Genomic DNA, 21,918 nt, shown 5'->3' on the forward strand with positions numbered 1-21,918 from the left:
CCTCACTCAGCTTTTCATATGTGGGTCCCAGTGAAGTAACTTAGGTCCTATGCTTGCACACCAAGCCCTTTACCTACTAAAGCCATGTCCCCAGCCCTGACCTTGTGCTGTTCTTTAATTTTCAGGACTTCTGAGTTCTGCAGGAAAAACCAAAGGGTAAAATTTGGAATGTTCTGGACTCTCCTGGTTTCAGACTTCCTTTGAGAATCTGAGGAACACTGAGATCCTCCCCCTCTGCATGCACATACAATCTAACACTTTACTGCTACTTTCAAAGATTTGCAAGCTCCCTAAGCTCATGAGGGTGAAGCCGGGCCATCAGATCATGCTAGCTAGAAGTAAGTCCCTAGCATTCAGAAGCCACCGAGACTCAAGTGGACCCAGCTCCTGCATCTGCAACTGTCATAGCTCGCTCTAGCTACCCGTTTCAGTCTGTTCCCACATTCCCATCTGACCCTGAACCGTTCTTCCCCAACAGCACCAACTGCCTACAGTTCTCAAAATTCTGTTTCTTTTACAACACTCCATAAAAATAAAGCAGTTATCTAAAGGGAGTTTGCACAAAAGACACACTCGTCCTTCTTTTCCCCTTCACACTACATTAACACCACCACTTTCAAGGGTTCTCTTAAAGGCTCGCGGCTTATGCTCCAAAGCTCCCGCTCTGCAAATGGACAGTGAGGGCAGTCTCAGCAGACCTAAATGATGACTGCTCACTTCAGAAGGGCCTCGTCTGATGACAACACAGTCTATTGTTTTAAAACAGGCCCCACTGAAGCAGTGCCTCTTGACAGTTTACAATGCCACTCCTGCTTTGCCATCATTCGTGGCAGAGGGTTAGGGGTCGTCTAACCTTGGCAGCCACAGGGACTATGTGGTGAGTGTGAAAACACACTCAGGGATTGCTCACCTGTGAACCCTGGTGCACAGATGCACGTGCCGTTCAAGCCCTCGCTGTCGCAGGTACCTCCGTTCAGACAGCTGGTGTTAGCACAGGGGTCCTTGTACAGTTCGCAGTGTGTGCCTGCAGAGGAGCAACAAGAAAGCGTGACTCACGCAGTACTTTCCAGTTCTTTCATGAGTGTGTGACAGCCCTGAGGTAGGTTCACGGTGTGTATGTGTGCACGTAAAAGTGCATGTATATGTGTGTGCATCTGTGTGCATGTCTATGTATGCATGTGTGTTGTGTATGTATGTGAGACATGTAAGTGCCTGTATGTGTACATATGTATTTGTGGGGGGGTGTGTGCATGTCTGTGAATGCATGTGTGTGGTTTGTGTGTGCGCTTGTGTGGCATGTTCGTATGCATGTATATGTATGTATGCTTGTATATGCATCTGTTCTTGTATGTACATGAATCTGTGTGTGCCCATTCCTCACATTAGTGTATCATGAAAATGTGCCTTACTAGAAAGTAACACATTAAATCCCTGCCCGTGGGCTTTACTAAGATCTCATCTCCATTTTCTCTGCAGATCCCAAAGCCGATGGCATAGAAAGCCAAAAGCCTGAAAGTTAAAATTTCTCAATGGCTGGCCCCCATACCCACACACATATGGGCAGAAGTAACTGACTTTAATGAGTTCCCAAAGCAGGGCTGCAGGGGCGGGGGAGGGGGTAGAAGGGGGGACACATGGAAAAAAGGAAGACATGAAGTTAGGTGGAAGGCATTTGGCAGATATGGGGAAATGGAGAAGGAGATAGGTTGTACATGATATTTCATTTTAGTATGTATAGAGTTCTCAGAGAATTTTTTTTAAATGTCAATGGCAAATTTTGAGTCTCCAAAAAGAAATAGAAAACAGTCAATAGCCTGAGAAACATTTCAACATTGTTGAATGACAACAATGCTGAAAATGAGGAGACAGATGTTTCCAGGAGTTCCGGATGAGGCGGGGGAGGGTGCGTTCTCCATGCTTGGACTTCACACTCAAAAGTAAGTCAACATATACTAAAGTTTCCAGGCACCCTGACAGCACGCGGCTCAAGCACTCTCTGTGTGCATTGTGCCTGATTTACTCCTCACCACCACACCCGGGAGACCGACCAAGGCCCTCATCCCCTACCTCACAGAGGGGAAACTGAGGGAGAAGCTGCCATCACATGACAGTAAAGGAAAGGAGCTGGGGCTGGATTCCTCAGGGGATCCCTATTCAAAGGCTCTGCTTGCAGGAAAGTTTACTTCAGACCCAAACATGGAGTTTGGCACCCGCTGAACAAAGAAGAGGGATGCGGTCAGTGAGATGGCTCAGCAGGTGAAGGCACTTACTCCATGGCTGAGCATCATTCCATGGCTGAGTCTCATTCCCAGGACCCACAAGGGGAAAGGAGAGAATTGACTCCCATAAGCTATCCACTGACCTCATACATGCACCTGTGACATACACACACACACACACACACACACACACACACACACACACACACACACTAAATAAATAAAATTAATTGTTTTAAATCCTTGACTAAAAATGGAAAACTTCACATATGTAAAAGGAAAACGGAATATTTGTGTGTGTACCTATAAATGTCTGAGGTGAGGTTGGATTACTTCCAGAATAGACTGCTTTGATTTCTGCTTCGTTTACCCCTCCCACCTTTCTTTCTTAACAACAAATGTATATTATTTTGTAATTTAAAAATGAAAAACCCATTGCTATTGGGGAGGTGGAATATCTTCTGGAAAGCCAGGGTACCAACCTGATGAACAGATTCCTTTCCCTCCCATCCTTCTCCTTCCTTTTTCTGTCCCCCCTCTCCTCTTCCCACAACTTTTAGAGTGAAAGAAAGCTTGCATTCTGATCTAGGGGAGAGCATCCTCTCTGACAGTCTCAAGAAAAATAGGCATAATGCAAATAACAGTGCTACGATGCTGACTTCACGTGCAAGCCACTTCCTTCCCCAGCTCATATTGCTCAAGTGGCTGCCACACCCGATGAGTCACCCTGCGGGCTCTGACATCTTGCTGACCTTTTCTCTCCTTTCTTTGTCACCGCCTTAATAAATCAGGCTCAAGAAAAGGGGGGGGGGGGGAGAAAAGCGGAACTTCCTGCCTATATCACACAAATGCCCTACTTAAGCAGAGTATTTTAGGGCAGCGGCCCTTGCTTTCTGGGTCTACTTTGCCTGCCACCTTCAAACCCTGATCAGCATTATGCCTGGGGTTTTGCTCAAGTGTTTTTCAGATCTCAGCTTCCTGAGATCTCATGGCCGCAGGAAGCAGTCTCTCAGGACAGGACCTAATTCCCTCTGTGTCCTGGGCCTTGAAGGGACTATTGCTGTCTTGGCAATATGAAATCTTCTTCCACAGCTGGTTGGGTGTTCTGGGTCTCTTCCTCAAGAGGCTGGGCTTGTAGCTCACCCCACGATTCATGCCCAATACCACAGAAACCAGGCATGCAATTGATCCCCAATATTACAGAAACCAGGCATCCTGGTACACACATGTAATCCTAGTACTCCAAAGTTAAAGGACAGAGAAACAAAAGCTTAAAGTCACCCTTGGCTCCATAACAAGTTCAAAACCCTGTCAGAGAGACAGAGACAGAGACAGATGGACAGACAGACAGACAGACGGACAGACAGACAGACAGACAGACACAGAGCTTCCCCAAGGAAGATCACATCCATTTAATATCCAATACAAAATGATCAGCCCTGAAAACATATAAATACAAGTAACATTATATGAGTTGATCAGGCTGTTTTTATATATTTAGAAACTATATGTATACAATTATGTATTATATATAAATTATATATAATTTTATATATAAACAAAGAAGAAAGGAGACCATGAATCGGAAAGAGAGCAAGAGGAAGGTATGGGAGGGCCTGGAGGGAGAAGAGGGAAGAGAAAATAATGTAATTATAATCTCAAAAAATAAAAAAATCAATTAAAAGAGTGGGGTCAGGGGAGTCCTCTCTGATTCAAAATATTTATCTCAAAGACGATAAGTTTCCATTGGGCTAATCAACAGAAACCAGACAACAAAAAGCTCATCTTTAATGCGAGGTAAAGCCACCACTAAATTCAGAGAGAAGGCAGCAGACCTGAACAGTTACAAGGAGGCTATGCTCACTAGGCACCAAGCAATCCCTAGCCAGTGCAGCCAGGGCGAGAGAACTAACTACACTCTCCAAATAATGTTAAAACGCACATTGTGGGGCAAAATTTGTACGTAGTAAATGTATTTGCCTATTTTCTATCTGTCTGTCTGTCTGCCTGCCTGCCTACCTGCTTGTTCATCTGTCTATCATCTATTTTCTTTTCTTTTTTTTTTTTTTTTTTTATAATTGTTTTGTTGTCATAAGGTTATTGTATGATTCAAATGCTGGTTTCTGCACCCCCTATATCTGGTGGCAATTCTTGTGCTGAGAATCTCCTACATAAATGTTGTACAAACTCTGCTCCCCAATTGTCCCTCTGATATGTTAATAAAGCAGCTTAAAGCCAATTGCTGAGCAGGGGAGAAAATAGGGCTGGACCTCCTGCCAGCCAGGGGAGGAGTTAGAAGAGGAAGTAGGGGATTCAACCACAGGCAGAGGTGCAGGAGAGATGAAGAAGATTTAGCTGGAGCAAAAAAAAAAATTATAAAATAAATAACTTGGAGATTTTGGTAAAGGTAGAGTCAGAATAACATAGTAGGTTAAGAACAGACTTAAACTGCTTAAGATTGTGTTGTAAAGCCTTGTAAACAAATATAAAAGAGTCTTGATTATTTATGTGATAGCTGGTCTAAGAGAGAAACTAAGAGAAACACAGTTATGTAAAAATTAACTTTGACAATTTTTTATTGCTTCTTTGTGAATTTCACATTATGCACCCCAATCCTATCATTTCCCAGTCCTTCCATGTCCTCCCTCTACACTTGTGACTTCCCCACCAAAAAAAAAAAAGAAAGAAAGAAAAAAGAAAAAAAAAGAAACATCTGTCCATGGAAGCTGCAGTATGACACAGTGTGCCATGCAGTATATCCTTTTGCCCAAACAGCTTTACTAGCAACTGTTCATTGCAATGAGTCATTGGTTTGCTATGAGGCCTCTGGCTTCTACTACACTGTCAATCCTGGACCCTCACCAAGACGCCTCTGGGATACCCTGTTGTTGCCCTGTGTCATGGACATCCTGCCTGGACCCTTAGCATCCTCCAGCAGCTCACAGATGGGGTAGATGTTGGGGTGGGCCAGCTCGAAGCCCTGGATATAGGCTTTAAGTTTTGTTTTGTTTTGTTTTGTTTTTTAATTAGGGTATCCCATAACCCAGGCTAGTTTCAAGCTCACTATAATGACCTTGAACTTCTGATCCTCCTGCCTCAACCTCCCAAGTACTGGGATTCCAGCTGAACACCACCACACCCAGCATATGGGTTCCCAGGCTTCGGAATGCCACATCCACAGACCTAAAAGTCTCCAACAAGATATATTTAATAAAAGCCCTCAAAATCATGAGCACACGATAGCAATCTTTCAGGTATCAGGGTTTCTTTTCCTTTGGCAAACATTTTATTTACTTTCTTTTTCTTTCTTTCCTTCTTCTTCTTCTTCTTCTTCTTCTTCTTCTTCTTCTTCTTCTTCTTCTTCTTCTTCTTCTTCTTCTTTCCCATAGATAAAGTAATCAGTTAACCAAGCATTTATTGAGAGACTTTTGGCAGCAAGGCTGGACAAAAGCTCATCTTAGCAGAAACATAATTCCTATGAATTGAGAAGGGCTCGCAGCCCCTGGTGCGTTCTTTAGTCACTTCCATTTCTATAGTCTAAGTTGGTAAAGCCTCCTATTAAAAAACACGGCCACATTGCCCAGTAGGTCATTAGAACAGAGTCGCTTTGTACTGGAAACTAAATACAGACAGTAGGTGGCATGGTTACTCCTGACACGCACAGGTGCTTCTGTTCACGCCTTCCTCTTGAGTTCTGGGGCCCACCTTCATGCCTGGCCCACCTTCATGCCTTCCCCACCATTCCTCAGAGTGCTCACAGAATACTGTCATAGACATTCTGATCCTCTGACCAAACATGCCTGCCTGCACCCTTTCCTCAGCTCGATTTTGCCTACCATAAGTGAACTCTTCGGTCTATTCCCAAGACAGACGCCGTTTCCCTATAAAGCTGACCCTTGACTTTCCCAATGCAAAGCAGGCTTACACATTGCGTTGAGAGCGTGCTAAGATTTCTATTGTCACAGAACTCCTGTGTCAAACCCCAACGTATCAATTCGCCTCCTTGATTTCCCCTCAGATCTCTGAGCACCTTCAGAGCAGAGAATACGGCTTAGTTCGTGGAAGAGACTGCAGCTATGATACCATAAGCCTGTCCTCACAAAAAGGATGACAGCCAGCCAGTGGACTTTGGCTGACATGCAGGTGGGATTGCCAGAGGAATGAGACGTCGTTCCAAATTCTAAATGGGCCTCAAAAAAAACATCCTATTTTGTCAAGGAAAACCTAAGTCTGAGGACTGACATATGCATCACCCACTGGCAAGAGGCATGAGCATGCAGTTATGAAACATGTTTAGTCTCAAACAAAAATAAACTACAATTCAGTCAAAACTAATACTAATTCATACTTCTCATATTAAGGGATGGACAATCATATTTCTGGAATTTTTTTCTATTCCAACAGGGCTCTTTCCTGAATTTAGTTTTAAAAATGATCTGAAGTGCTAAAGAGCAATGTGCCAATTATATTTCTCTGTTTTCCCAAATTGGCTACAACTAGTATTTGAAAGCTGAAAAATCATTCATTTTTATCTCCCAGAAAAGTAAACTAGGTAAAGACAATGGATTAAAAGTACTCATGGAGGACTGTTGTGTGTTACAGTTTTGTTGCTGTTGTTTTCTGTCTTGCAATGCCAAGGATTGAATCTAGGACCCCAGACTTGCTAGGCAACCTCTCCACGCCTAGGTCGCACGCCCCACCTCAGATGCGTTCCTTGTGCTTCACGATGCCATCCTACTTTATTCAAAGTCTACTCTCCCCTTGAAGACTTTCCAAGTTTTCCAGTTGTTGCTGAGCTCATCATCTTCTGGATCATTCCAGAAGCTACAACAGCCATCTCCTCCATAGCCTTATCGTTCCTTGAGCCTGCAGCCTAGACCTGGTCTCCTAGCAAAGTGATGGACAGAGCTGGAGACATTTGGACTGATGGACATCTGCATAAATCAGAGTGCAGGAGAAGCACACAAAATCCCCAGCATTCTCTGTTCACTCTTTAAGTAGCATGTAACAAAAGACACAGCTTTATCCAGAAAAAAAAAAAAAAAAAATATATATATATATATATATATATATATATATATATATATATATATATATATATATATATATATCATTCCTTCAATAAAGGTATGATGAAACCAAACCTCTAACCTGATGATATAATTTCTGGGTTATTATCACTCCTTCCCCCTCCCCCCAAATCCTCAGAAGGTATAAAAGTTACGTGGACAGAAACACTCATGGTAGAATCATTTCTCACAGTGCCATGTCAGACGAGCTAAGCCACCAGACGAGCTGAGTAACGAAGGGATTGGTAAACACTCCTTCACAGAAACATTACACAGCCACTTAGAATAAAACCAGCATGGCGTCCTAGCAATGTGCAAAGCATGTAAGCATCATGCTGTGTGCCAGCACAATACAAAATCACAAGTACGTTCGATTATTGCTGTGAAAATGTGGGTGTTTAAAATGGAAATGACTACAACTCTTGACTGCTTTTGTATGTTGTGAAACTATGAACATTTTTAATCACTGGTATGCTATTTTCATAATTGAAATCTGAAAGGTTTTTTTTTCTTAACCTTTGTCACCAAGAATCCCCCAAAAAAGTATTGGCTGATCATTAACTTTATTCTGCTAAAAGAAATAAAAATGAATACAGTGTGAAGCTATACCTTGGTTTTGTGACACTCTGAGGCTATGAATACTAAGCTCCCCTTGCATTCACAGGGAGTCTTCTTTTAAGAGCCAGGCATTATGGTTGCAGACAATGGTTTCTGGGTCATGATCCAGTTTGGGCTGTCTGCCCATTTTTTTAAGTCAATATATTTATTTTTTTATTTTTGTTTTTTAAATTTTAAGTTATGATAATTTATTCAGATTACATCCTGAATGTTATCCCCTCACTTGTATCTTCCTATTCTCCCCTCCCTCCTTCTTCCTCCCTATTCCCCTCCCCTAGACCCCTGACAGAAGGGGACCTCCTCCTCCACCATATGACCTCAGCCTATCAGGTCTCATCCAGATAGCCTGCTTCCCCTTCCTCTGTGTGCCAGCCAGGCCTCTCTACCAAGGGGAAATGATGAAATCGGAGGCACCAGAGTTCATGTCAGAGGCAGTCCCCGCTCTCCCCACAACTGTGGTGAATGAGATGTCCATTGGCTAGATCTGAACAAGGGGACTAGGTTTACTGCATGCAGTGTCCTTGGTTGGTGCAATGGTTTGTGCAAGTTCCCTGTGTCTGCCCACTCTTAGGCCAGAAACATGAATGCTGTAGTACTTGTAGCATTATGATAGGTTTTCAGACCTGCAGAAGTTCACTGCTTCCCTTTTCAAACATACTTAGCTATATTTGTACAATTTCATGTTACCCTGGTGCCCTATAGACAGTAATGTTAATGTATAGTACCAAAAAGATTACCACTTAAAAAGCACATAGGGTAGGAAGTTAAAGACCAGCCACCAGCTATTTAAATTTTATCCCCAACAGCTAGTAGTTAACATTGGTATCCGCCAATCTGAGATGCTTACTCTACCACTTGCAAGAACACCAGTGGCCGAAATGCTGAGCCATCTTGGCAGTCTATTTAAACGTGTTTGTCACTAGGCAGAGCCAGGGAAACCCCAAAGAAGAGGGGGAGAAGGGATTGCAGGAGCCAGAGGGGTTGAGGACATGAGAAGACAGCCCACAGAATCAATTAAACAGGGCTTATTGGGGCTCAGAGACTGAAGCAACAATCATGGACTCTTGTAAGTGCCTGTACTAGGTCCTCTGCATGTGCATTACAGTTGTGTAGCTTGGTGTTCTGGTGGTACTCCTAACAGAGGGAGTGAGGGGGTCTCTGACTCTCTTTCCCTGCTCTTAGGGCCCTTTTCCTCCTACTGAGTTGCCTCATCCAGCCTTGATATAAGCATTTGTGCCTAGTCTTATTGTACCTCGTTATGCTGTGTTCAGTTGGTATCCATGGGAGGCCTGCTCTTTTCTGAACAGAAACGGAGCAACAGTGGATTTGGGGAAGCAAGGAAGGGGCCCCGGAAAGAGTGGAAGGAGAGGAAACTATGGTCAGGATGCATGAGACTAGTGTGTGAGAGGAGGATAAAAGAAAAGTAAATAAATAAACCAGGTATTTGCTTTTGAAAATGTTTTTATTTTTTCTCTGTTTGAGTACTTATAGAATACTTCATCGTCTTGCCACCATGCTCGTTGCCCCATGACTGGACTTCAGCCTCAAATCGTGAGCCAGAGTAAGCCCTTTCTTCCTTAGCTTGCATCTGTCACAGCTATTTTGTCACATCAAATAGGAAAGTAACTAATACAGACCAACTAGGACAAAAACAAAAAACAAAAAACAAAAAACAGAGCAGTCTCTACGATAAAGCTGACCACGCACTGCTTAAGCTTTTGAGGCTGGTCTGCAAGATGACTGCGGAAGAGTTTGGGATTCAGGGCTGGCAAAGCTGTGGAAGGCTATGAACAGACTTTGTCAGGCTATTCTGGCAGGAGTTTAGAGGGCCAGAATATGAAAGTGTGGACCATGAAGCCTGGCTCATGAGATTCTGGGGATAGGTACAAGGACTCTACCAGGAACACTAGTTCTCTAATCAGTCATATTATATTCTGGTAAACAATCTGGCCGCATCCTTTCTATGTCCTGGGGACCCGAGGGAGGCTAATTTCTAAAAGTAGTGCCTTCATTTCCTTGGCAGAGAAGATTCCAGGATAGGATAGTTTTCAGGCTACAGTAGGTGTGGCTTCTTACTCCTCTCACTCCACCACCCATGAAGAGCTGTCCCTTGTGAAAAATGCAAATTTGGTTGAAAGACATGAGCTAAACATCGAATACCATCAAAGGGAAGGTGCCCTGCTCAACAACCATTGCCTATGAAAGATGACTATGCAACTGTGTTCCAAGTGGGCCAGGCTTCATCCTAAGCTGACAGGGCTTCCCAGCACCAACTGCACAGCACTGGTTTTGTAGGCATGGACGAAAGATTGAGGGGTCTCTGAGACCAAAGTCCCAGAGAGCCTTAACACCAGGCAATATGTGACAGAGCTGGAGTTCCTGCAAAGAGGCCCTGAGAGGCCACTGCATGAAGCTGTGAAGGTGAAGCATGAATTGGCATTGTAAGGCATTTGGCTCCAGCAACAAGAAAGGTAATTAATGTGCTATCTGATCTTGGGGAAGGAGGCCTTTAACATATGGTGTGATTCCTCCACCTCACAGAGACTTGATTAAAATTATATTGAACTTTACTTGGGCTGTTTGGATCCCCGCCCTCCATGAGCCCCTGTGATCTGCCCCCCCCCATAATTCCCTCCCCTTGAATATGAACTTCTATTCCAGATCATATTGAGAAGCTTTTAAAGCCACGTTTAAAGCTCCCACTCAGCTAACTTGGAAAGCTCACCCTAAGTGGGCCTATCCTGCCATGGAGGCCATTAAGGGGGATGCAGGTCTTTGTCGATATTAAGAATCTGGAGCAACAAAGAAGTAGCAAGCTGCCATGAATTCTACAGCCAGAAGGAAGGATGCTAATTCTGCCCAGCCATGAGGGTCCTCACGAAGTTATCCCTCTGGATTCCTGAGCTCAGAGCTCAGGCTGTTCCTTACATGATAGCTGAGGGACCCCTGGGCATGGCACCCCTTAAGCCATGCCTGGACTGACAGAACTAATACATATTCAAAGCTGTGTCCTAAGCCACTGGTGTATTGTAAGCCTCTGTATGGCAGCAGCTAGCTAATGTAGCAGTTTCACCTATTTTAAGAGACTTTCTTCACCATTAAATTATCACAGTCACATTACTCTCATCCATCTGGGTCACTCCCTGCATTTAAATCAGTCTTCCCACAGCCCTCCTGTTCTTCCTCTTCCACTATCTAAATGTCTCCTGAGGACACTTCTTACAAACACAGTCCCAAAGAGGGTACGTGATATCATGGTTTCTGAATGCTTGAATGCACAGTGACTTCTTACTTTTATGCATGTGTATATGTATGTGTGCATGTCACAGGGTCCAGGTGCACATATGTGTATGTGCGTGCGGAAGCCAGGGCATAACCTCATTCAAGATGAAGTCTCTCATTAGCCTGGAGTTCACCGAGTAGGCTAGACTGGCTGGCCTGTGAGCCCCAGAGATGGCCCTGTTTCTGCTTCCCTGGGACTACGATTACAGGTGTTTTTAATGTATGCTCTAGAGATTGAACTCGGGTCCTTGCACTTGCAAAGTGAGCACTTCACCAACTGAACTGTCTTTCCTTTGTCCTCAAATTCAGGTGCTTCTCTGACCCCCAGTCCTTTACCATTCCCAACATGGCTGCCATGATGCCTACTCTCCCACACATAGTCAGGATACATCTGCTAAAGATTTTACTATGAGAACTGTCCCATAAACCAAAGAATGTTGTCCTTGTTTGAAGCCTACTGCCCATACCAACTCTATGGCTGAAGGATATGGAAATCTCCATAAGCATCACTGTTTGTACTTTACACAGAGAAAACCAAAATCCACTGGGGAGCTTTGAGCTCTGCAGGCCTGTGGCACCATTAAGATGAGCTAATTAGGCCACCAGATTCATTGGGGTTTTTTGTTTTGTTTTGTTTTGTCTCTGACAGACCCCAAGCTGAGAAGCCACAAGGTTAAGCCAAAAAAAAAAAAAAAAAAAAAAAAAAAAGATGCATTTTGGTACCCAGTGAGGTTGGGATGGCATCACTGAGTACCCCATTCCAAATGGAACAGCAGATAATCCTGGGTATAAAGGTATAAAGGCCTGTCCCAGCTTTAACACGTGCACCCACGGCCCTCGCTGAGTGTGCCAGTCCTAGAAGCTTTCCAGAAAGATCATAAAATAGAGGAGGGTCCATGAGAGAGAAGCAGGAAGAGGCAGATGGAGGCTGGCAAGCAAGCAGTGAAAGGAGTTGGAAGGTTAAGGGAAAATGGATATAAATAGATCCACACAAGTATTTTAAAAATCCAAAGCCAGCCCTGGTGTCCTGGCTCAGGGAACTGTGCAACAGCTAGCGAGCAGCTCTCACGGCGCAGCTGCTGTGAGCCATGGCTCGCTAACTTGAGCATCTGGGCTTTCCTGAAACCACACCACTCACACAGCAGGGCTAGAAGCCAACTTAAAAGCAAGGAAAAGGACTTTAGGAAATGAACCACCCTGGCCAGCCTATGACAGATAACAGTCCCATCTGCCTTGTGGGGCTGTTGGCAGGATTCAGTGAGTTAATGCACATGCATGCTTAGGACGTGGTCCACGTGTCCACTAGAACTACTCGATCAAAGTCAGCTGTTACAGTGACATTAACAGGCATCCAATCAGACAGACCCTTGCCTCCCAACTAACGTGTTTATTAAAAACTCACTCTGCCAACACATGAGCCTCCACCATCTCCCAGGCATCCTGTTTTTACCCAGCAAGCCATGGAGAACAACTTTCTTTCTTCTGTTTTTGTTTCCAGCCATGGCCTTTGACCTGTCTCTGCCAGCATGCCTAACAGCCATTTCAGTTCCTTCTGCCTTTATACACATTCAACAGAGATGCAGGTAAGAAAAAGAAAAAAGACAGGGCAGGGGTTTCTCAGTTTATCAGGAGAAAGCCCGAGACTTACAAATCAGTCTCCCCAGACCCATCAACCACCCAAGCCGCAGTATTTGGTTTTGATTACAAATCCAAGCTCCAGTTGGAGCCTTACATACTAAGTTGAGAGTTCCTTGTGTGCATGCATGAATACGTGTGTTTGTGTGTGTGTGGAGGTGTGGTCATTTAGAGCCAAGAAAGCATGAGAAAAGGCTCACCTTTGTACTCTGCCAGGCACACACACTCATAGCCATTGACGAGGTCCCTGCAGGTGGCAGCATTCAGGCAAGGAGCAGACAGGCACTCGTTGTATTCCTCTTCACAGTAGAGGCCATGGTAACCTGGGGACAGAAAAGTAGGCTCTTGTCACGTGCACCCCATAAAATCCTACACTCTGCTGATCTGAAAGGATCAAGTCAAACAACGCGATGGGGTGGCACAGGAGGGGTTTACAGGGCCTGGGTCCTTGGGCCGCCAATGGAAAGGTGACTTGTTGAGAGGCACGATTCTTCACCTATGCTTTCATGGCCCCAAGGCCACCTACTGGCCACTGGAGAAGTCAGTCACCAAATGTACCAACTCGAGCCATAAGAGAGACATTGAGGGTGGCAGCTTTTCAAGTACATGATGACAAGCAGCTCCTTTCAAGGATGATCTTTTTTTTTTTTTTTCCACTATTTCTCATTAGTAAGAAAAAATGTGTCTATGTGAGGAAATATTAAAGAAGAGAGTTTCCCAGCTGAGCATGGTGACATATACTTTTAGTCCCAGCACTCAGGGAGGCAGAGACAGGCAGTTTTCTGTGAATTTGAGGGCCAGCCTGGTCTACAAAGTGAGTCCAGGATAGCCAAGGCTACACAGACAGAGAAATCCTGTCTCAAGAAATAAAAAGGAAAAAAGAAAAAAAAAAAAAAAGAAAAAGAAAGAAAGAAAGGAATACGTCTCCCCGCCCTGCCCCACCCCCCAAATCCAAAGAGAAATGAATTCAAAGGGCTTAAGTGAAATCCGTGTTGAGATGTGGGCTTGTTTTGATATTGTTTGTTTGTTTAAAAACACAAATCCATATGTTATACGATTTCAAATTGTACTTAATTTTTTAGTTACTGGAGAATAATAGGAATAAAGAAAAGAAACCCAACACTTTTTATAAAGACAGTTTTTATGCTTCTATTTTGCAAATCAGGTGCTCACTCTACAAGCCAAGAAGACACCATTCTCTGAGCTGAGGGATTACACAGTTTCCAACTTTCAAAAGCATGTGTTACTGCCAATTTGCAGGGAAACCAGGCCATTTTTGTCTGGCCCTGTCCAAACAATGAGGACCATGTGAGTGCTTTCAAAATTCACTCAGCCTGTGTTTGTTCTGAATTCAGATAAGCAGAAAAAACAAACCTTTGCACAAGCAGGAATTGGAATTGTCGGTTGTCCCCACCCTGTGCCCCAGCCTTTCTGACACGCAAAAGGCCGTCAGCTCAGAGTCCCGTGAGAACACACTAGTGTGCCCAGTGCTTTGCTTCTTGTGCCTATCTCCAAAAGTAGGTTAAGCTCATATTTGCATCATTAACAGAGCACTTTGCAACTGTGTTACCATCGCAGCTATTTTTGAATCACTTTCCACATTGAGGTGGTGATAATATGGTCCCTTTGAGACAACCTTGACCTACCTAAAGGTTTTTCAGCTCTTCTTCTACCTTGCCCTTCGCTCTGTAATCTCAGGGAAACATCTCCTGTGACTCTTTATCAGGTTATCTTCAGTCATCCAATCAAGAGAGTCATGGCTAACAGTGATTTTGTCCAACAGAGGACATTTGGCACTTTGCTATGCTGGGGAGGGGCGTCATTACTGGCATCAATTGAGGAGGGCTGGCTCAGCATCCGACAGTACACAGGAATAAAAGACCGGAGCAAAAAAGGCTTCAGCAGGCCCTAGCCTACAAGCCCAGGCTATTTTTGAAAATAAACTTTGATTGGAATGCTGCCACATCCATCTACATTGGCTGTTATCTGTTTCCACGCTGTGACAGCAGAAACTCAGCAGCCTACCAACGGTAAGTAGTTACCGTCTGACTCTTCATGGAATAAGTCAGCACCATTGCCTATGCGTTCTAATGCCATGTTCCACAAATCATTGCCAAGAACTATAACGGATTTCCTAGCTGTTCTCTCCCAACAGTTTTATAGTTTAACATCTAAGCTTTTAATCCAAGTTTCACTTGATTCTTGTGTGTGGTATAAGACACTAGTACTGGTGGGCAGGTGTATGAAGGAATAGTTAATATCACTAATGATCAAGAAGGTAAAATTAAAACTAACATTAGGAAACCACATCACATCTATTAGATCCTAATCTAATCTATTAGATCCTAATAGATGTGATGTGTGGTCAAAGAAAGGAGAATAACAGAGAATTATAAGAGTTGTTGATATTGAGAAGAAATTGGAACCTATTTTAGTTCTTTCTTGTTGCTATGATAAAATACCAGACAAAAACAACTTAAAAGAGAAAGGGTTTACTTGGCTTATGATTCAAGGCTCATGACAAAATTCATCACTGCAGGTCAGTTATAGTGGTAGAGGCTCAGAGAGCCTAGCAATGCCCACAGTCAAGAGCAAAGAGCAATGAGTTAACGCATGCATGCTAGCGCTCAGCTTACCTTCTGCATTCTTACACAACCCAGGAGCCCCTTCCTAGGGAATGGTGCCAACCACGGTAGGCAGGTCTTCACATTGTAATCCGTGTGATCGAGACACCCATTGGCTAACCTGACTTAGACAATCTTTGACTGAGACTTTCTTTCTAGGTGATTCTAGACTGTGTTGACAATTAAACTTCACTACCACAGAACTCTTGTGCAACGGTGGTGGGAGCATAACATAGGATGGCTGCATGGAAAAGAATATGCAGGTTCTTAAAGGGTTGAAAATAAAAAAAGATACTGTACGATTAGACCATCCCATTTCTCAGTACTTATCCATTAGAATTAAAAGCAGAATCTCAGGGAAATATTAGCACTCCTCCATCCTTCACAGCGTTATTCATAATACCCAAAAGATAGCAACAACCAAAACATCCACCAACATATGAGTGGCTAAAAAAAAAAAAAAAAAAAAAAAAAAAAAAAAGTTCTGTGTCCACACAATAGAATGCTATGTGGGATATAAGGAAATCCTATCATTGGCTACAACATGGACCATCTAGACATCATGCTAGTTGTGAAAGAAGAACAAATTCTGCTCAGCCCTACAGCTAGAGGTCAAACTCAAGCTCAAAGAAGCACGACACAGAATGATGGTTTCCAGGGGTGCGAGAAAGGGAAACTGGGAAGTGCTGGCCAGTGTGCAGTGCATTTCAGTGAATAGACTCTAAGCATGCGCTGCATGGCCATGTGTAGGTTGCTTGCATATACAAAGCCCTCGGTTTGATACAAAAAGGGCCTGTATGCTGATGTGAGAGACTGACCTGGGTAGTACTATTACAAGTGTTTGCTCTCCCAGTAGATCTTTTATCAGTCATGAAGGACCATATATGGCTCTACATGCTTCCTTGCTGTCTAAAGTGAGGTGTCATTTGCACCGACAAAAACCCAAAGCACGTTTCATGAAATTATCCATAATCCCTTTGTAATTTGCGAATAGCACCATGATCTGCCAGTAGCATCGTGAAAAGCAAACGTGCCAGTTAGTCTACAGATATAATCAAGCTGGTGGTGGTTTTTTTCCTTGCCCGGGTGGGGGTGGGGGTAAAGGTTTCATATTCTAAAATTGTTTCTTCAGAGACAGTAACATTTAAATGCCTTTACAGAAATGTCAAAGCACCCTTTACACTACTTGCCAAGGAGCTCTAAATTGTACTGCTTGAATTAAAAAGCATTCCTTCCAAAAGAGAAGGACTCTGAGAAATGAGGCGGGCCACCTCCCGCTGATAATTAATTCAGGCAAACAAATTAGGCCAGGGCAGTTAGCCCAGAGTCTGAAAACTTAGGCTAGTGGGAGGGATTAAAAAAAAAAAAAAAAAGAGGTTGAGATGTGGTTCCATGGGTTAGGGCACACTTGCTGCACAAGCATAGCAACCTGAGTTCAGATCCTTGCACCCACATTAAAAAAAAAAAAAGCCCAGTGTGGCAGTGCACACTTGTGACCTCAGCACTTTGGAGGAGGGCAACCAGGAGCTTCCCTGGGCCTTGTTGACAACTAGCCTACTTCCAAGCTCAGTGAGCGTCCTTTCTCAGGGAAGTAAAGCAGGGAGTGAGGAAGCAGAGTGCCGGGGATCTGAACTCAGGTCCTCAAGTATATGCAGCAAGTACATTTGTTTCCAACTGAGCCATCTCCTCAGCCTTGCAGCGTGAAGTCACTACCCCACACCCACTCGGCTGGTCTCCACCTTATGGTCTGGAACTGCCTGAGATCGTCAAGTGAGTCCTTCCCACTTCCCCTACTAGAACAGAACCGTGAAGACTGAAGCGCTAGCTACAGTGCTCACAACCACGCCACCAGCCTCTTGGATGGGATATCCTAACAGGCTGACTGGCTCCAAAACCCTCTCGACAACGCACATGTGCCTATGACATTCCAAGAATCCCCCCCCTGGGGGGGGGGTAGACACAAAGCTATGTCACAAGGTCTACCTGTAAGCTTCTCAAAGTCCAGTAGCAAGTCGGTAGACCATTTAGGAAGGATTAAGAGGTGTGGTCTTGGAGGAGATGTGTTACTGAGGGTGGACTTTGAGATCTCTGCCCACCTCACACCTGAGGATCAGGATGCAGGCTCTCAGCTATTGCTCCAGTACCATGCCTGCCTGCTACCATGCTCCCCTCCCCTCCCCTCCGCATGACAGTCATGGACTGATCTTGCGAAATGGTAAACAAGCCCCAAATAAATGCTTTATGTTATAGGCTACCTTGGTCATGGTGTCTCTTCGCAGCAATAGAATGGGAGTTAAGATAGGCCCTTTGTGTTGTTTTTGTTGTTGTTGTTGTCTCTTTATCAACCAAAAGGAAGTATGCAGCTGAGTTAGTAGGCTGCTTTGTCTAGCATGCATTCCACTCCCCAGCACCACCTGAACCAGCTATGGTGGTACACACCTACAATCCAGCACTGGAGAGGCAAAGGCAGGAGGATGGGAAGTCCAAAGTCAGTCTCAGCTACACAGTGAGTTCAAGGCCAGTCTAGGCCTAATGAGACCCTGTCCCCAAAACAACAAGGTACATAACTAGTCCCAATTTACAGAGGAGAAACCAAGAGTCATAGGGGTAAAGAAATTGGTCGTGGCCATGCAGTAAATGCTATGTGCTCTTCCTACTTCCCCATGTTGTCTCAAAGCACATTGTCTGGTGCGTCTATCCACTAGGACAGTCATAACAAAACAACACAGGATGGACTGATTAAGTAAGAGAAAATTAATTCTCACAGCTCTGCAGAATGGAGTTGAAGAGCAAGGGAATCAGGTTGACCTGTCCTTAGCTGGCAGACAATCACCTCTGGCTGTGTCCTCGCATGCCCTGTCCTCTGCCTGTGAACACTGCTGGGGTATTTCACTGCCCTTGGGACTTTGTTGAACTTTAATAACGTGTGTGTGTGTGTGTGTGTGTGTGTGTGTGTGTGTGTCTGTCTGTCTGTGTGTGTGTGTCTGTGTGTGTGTGTGTGTTCATGTGTGGTTTTTTTTAAAGATTTATTCATTTATTATGTATACAATGTTCTGCCTGCACATATACCCGTAGGCCAGAAGAGGGCACTGGATCTCATTATAGATGCTTATGAGCCACCATGTGGTTGCTGGGTACTGAACTCAGGACCTTTGGAACAGCAGTCAATGCTCTTAACCTCTGAGCCGTTTCTCCAGCCCGTGTTCATATATATTAAGAGTGCACATGTTTGCATACGTGTGAAGAGGCCAGAGGGCAACCTCAGATGTCATTTCTCAGTGCTGTTCACCTTGATTTTTGAGATGCAGTTGCCTGACTGGCCAGTAAGTCCCAAGGATCCATCTGTCTCACTTCCCTAGCTCTGTGTGACCTATCAGTTAGGTTCTGAGCATCAAGCTCAGCTCCTGCTATTGCCACAGCAAGCATTTCACACATGAGCTGTCTCCCCAGCTCCCTTAGTCATCCCTTTAAGGACCCTGTCTCCATAGACAATCACACTGGAGCCAGGGCTTCAAACCATGAATCAGGGGAGGGATATGACTCGGTCCACAGCAACCCCACTCAGGGGTTTTTATGTATGTCTCTGCAGTACTCTCCCCTTATCTCAAGTTTTAGTTTTTGCACTTTCATTGGCCCACAGTACATTGTGGCCTGAAAACTTGACATGAAAAATTACAGAAATGAACTATCTATAATTTATAAGTCACACACCCTTCTCAGTAGTGTGATAAAGTCCTGCACCATCTCTCTTCATCCTCTGTGGGACATGAATCATGCCAGTGTATCCATGTACCCCATAGTACGGCCTGACCTCTGCATCTACAGGTTGCTCATCCAGGGACTCTGCCTACCACAGTTAAACACTATTTGGAAGAAAAGCTGTATTTGACTGAACATATACAGAACTATTTTCTTGTTATACTCCCTAAATAATACAACAAAACAACTATTTACCTAGTGTCTACATAATATTAGGAATTATAAAACATCTAGAGATGGTTTAAATATGCAAAGGGAAGTATCTAGATTGTAACTACAATAAATTTTCTATAAGAGACTTGGGCATCTCCAGGTCTTGGATGATATGTGTATGCTGTAGACACCAGAGAATGACCATTTAGAAAGAGCTTGGTACATTGTGTCACACCATCCACTGGTGACCTGAAATATATACACCTGTAACTGGGGGGGGGGTGCAAAAAATAGGAGATTATATTGATATCTTGGAGCCTAGCATGTTTCATTGTTGGGTACTTTCCCCTGCTTCTGCTCACTGGAGTTCAGCAGCATCCTTACTCCAGATGTGATGACCAAAGTGTTTCTACTCATTGGATGATGGGCAGAGTTTTTATTTATGTATATGAGTGCTGTATCTGCATGTACACCTGCAAGCCAGAAGAGGACATCAGATCTCATTATAGATGGTTGTGAGCCACCATGTGAGTGCTGAGAATTGAACTCAAGACCTCTGAAAGAGTAGCCAGTGCTCTTAACCACTGAGCCATCTCTCCAACCCTCAGAAATTTGTTTTGAGAATCACCATCCTAGATTATTTATGATGAAAATGACTTGAAAGGAACTAAGGGCATGAGGTTTTCAGATTGTTGCAAAGAGTGAACATGGAATTATAAGAAAAAGAGATTTAGCAGCAGTCCTCAAATTTCATCTGCCACTGGAATCTGGTTATAATACCAAACCCGAGTGACAAGCTTCCACAAGAAGAGTTAATACTACATTCATCTGGGATTAAGTTTACACCAACCAATGGGATTAAGGCATAAGTAAGCATAGCACCTCTTTTGGTGGTTTTGAGGTACTGAGAAGTCTATTGCAGTTCTGCCACCAGGCTGAATGTGATGGTAGCTCCCGATGACCAAGTTGACTGCATTGAGAGGTGTCCCCAGGATGAGTAAAGCATGTATGTAGGGGGACATTATCAAGGATGTTGGACTAGGAAAAGAACAACTGAAGGAAAAGGACTGGCCCTCAATGTGAATGAAGCCATCGCACAGGCGGGGCCGCCTGATGGACTAAAAGAGGAAGCACGGTGTCTCAGTCACTGCTCTATTGCTGTGAAGAGACACCATGACCAAGACAGCTCTTTTGAAAGAAAGCATTTAACTGGGGGCTTGCTTAAGGGTTCAAAGGGTTAGTCCATAACTGTGATGGCAGGGAGCATGGCAGCATGTGTGGTCCTGGAGCAACGGCTGAGAGACACATCCTGATGCCGAGAGAGAAGCAGGGGAGAGAGAAAGAGAGAGAGACAGAGAGAGACAAAGGAAGAGAGAGAGGGAGGGAGGGAGAGAGAAAGGAGAGAGAGAGAGAGAGAGAGAGAGAGAGAGAGAGAGAGAGAGAAAGCATGCAAACAGACCCCAGTCTGCCCCAGTCTGGCATGGGCTTTTGAATCTCAAAGCCCGCCCCCAATGGCCACACCTCCTAATCCTTTCAAAAAGTTCTCCTCCCTTGTGACTAAGCATTGAAATATCTGAGCCTGTGAAGCTCATTCTCATTCAAACCACCTCACACAGGAAACCAGCCATTGCATGTACACTCTCCCTGAGAAGTGAATTTCTTGCTCCTGCCACTGCCTATCAGCATCACATTGCAACTTGCTCAGTGTTTTAATGCAGTCCGCATCAGTGGGCTCTCCAAGGAGTCTCCAGGCCTTCGGTGTCAGTATGGGGCCCGCATAAGGTAAGCTTTGAACTGAGCCTAAGGGGTTCTTCTCTGCTTCTCCCGCAGGTTAACAGCCATTTTGGACCACCCATCTGCCAGTTGTACAAGCCAGTCTAACAAATACCCAGGTGAAACACACACACACACACACACACACACATCTCTCTCTCTCTCTCTCTCTCTCTCTCTCTCTCTCTCTCTCTCTCTCTCTCTCTCTCTCTCTCTCTCTCTCTCTCCTGGTTCAGTACCTTTAGAGAACACTGAGACCTGAGGGGTGCTCTGGTCTGAGCAAGTGGGCTGGTGGAACTGTTTTCCCAGGAAGGGCTTGCCCTACTTTTCAGGCACGGAGACCACGCCCACCATGAGTGACTGGCTCAGCAGCTTAGCACAGATGTCGTGGGCTCTGAACAGAAGAGGCTCTCCCAAACACCGGCTGCTCCACTGGGAAGCAAGACCTCCCACTGCCAGCTCTCCTTCCCCCACAGGCTCCACTTCCTTTAAACACCACTGTAAATGGCTGCGCCCACAGTGTTTACTCCTTGGTTCTTTTCCTCGCCTGGCCCATCATGTTATCACCCTCTGTAGGCAGATGGCTTTCACACATTGTGTGACAAATTCCAGCAACTCATCCATCCATTCCTGTCGCCTTGGGGGAAGAAGGGGGCGATTCATGCTTCATGCTGCCTGAAAGAAATAAACCTGGCAAGATCAGCCCAGCCCAGCAGCCATATGCTCAGGCCAAGTAGGCCAAGACCCACTGCCCAGACCCCATCTCCACCTGAAAGCAGGACAAAG

The 21,918-nt window shown here is 44.6% G+C and overlaps 1 protein-coding gene across 1 annotated transcript in view; it reads right to left on the reverse strand.

Moving 5' to 3' along the window:
- The window catches only part of Dner (delta/notch like EGF repeat containing), a 273,389-nt gene that overhangs the window by 25,281 nt on the left and 226,190 nt on the right, over positions 1 to 21,918 (reverse strand). Inside the window, exons 10-11 of the mRNA XM_051154204.1 lie at positions 13,024 to 13,146; positions 911 to 1,024 (exon numbers count right to left, since the gene is read on the reverse strand). Of these exons, the coding sequence (XP_051010161.1) occupies positions 911 to 1,024; positions 13,024 to 13,146 (237 nt within the window). The remainder of the gene's footprint in view (positions 1 to 910; positions 1,025 to 13,023; positions 13,147 to 21,918) is intronic.

This window comes from Acomys russatus, chromosome 12 (genome assembly GCF_903995435.1).
Source record: "Acomys russatus chromosome 12, mAcoRus1.1, whole genome shotgun sequence".
NCBI classification, from domain to species: Eukaryota; Metazoa; Chordata; class Mammalia; order Rodentia; family Muridae; genus Acomys; species Acomys russatus.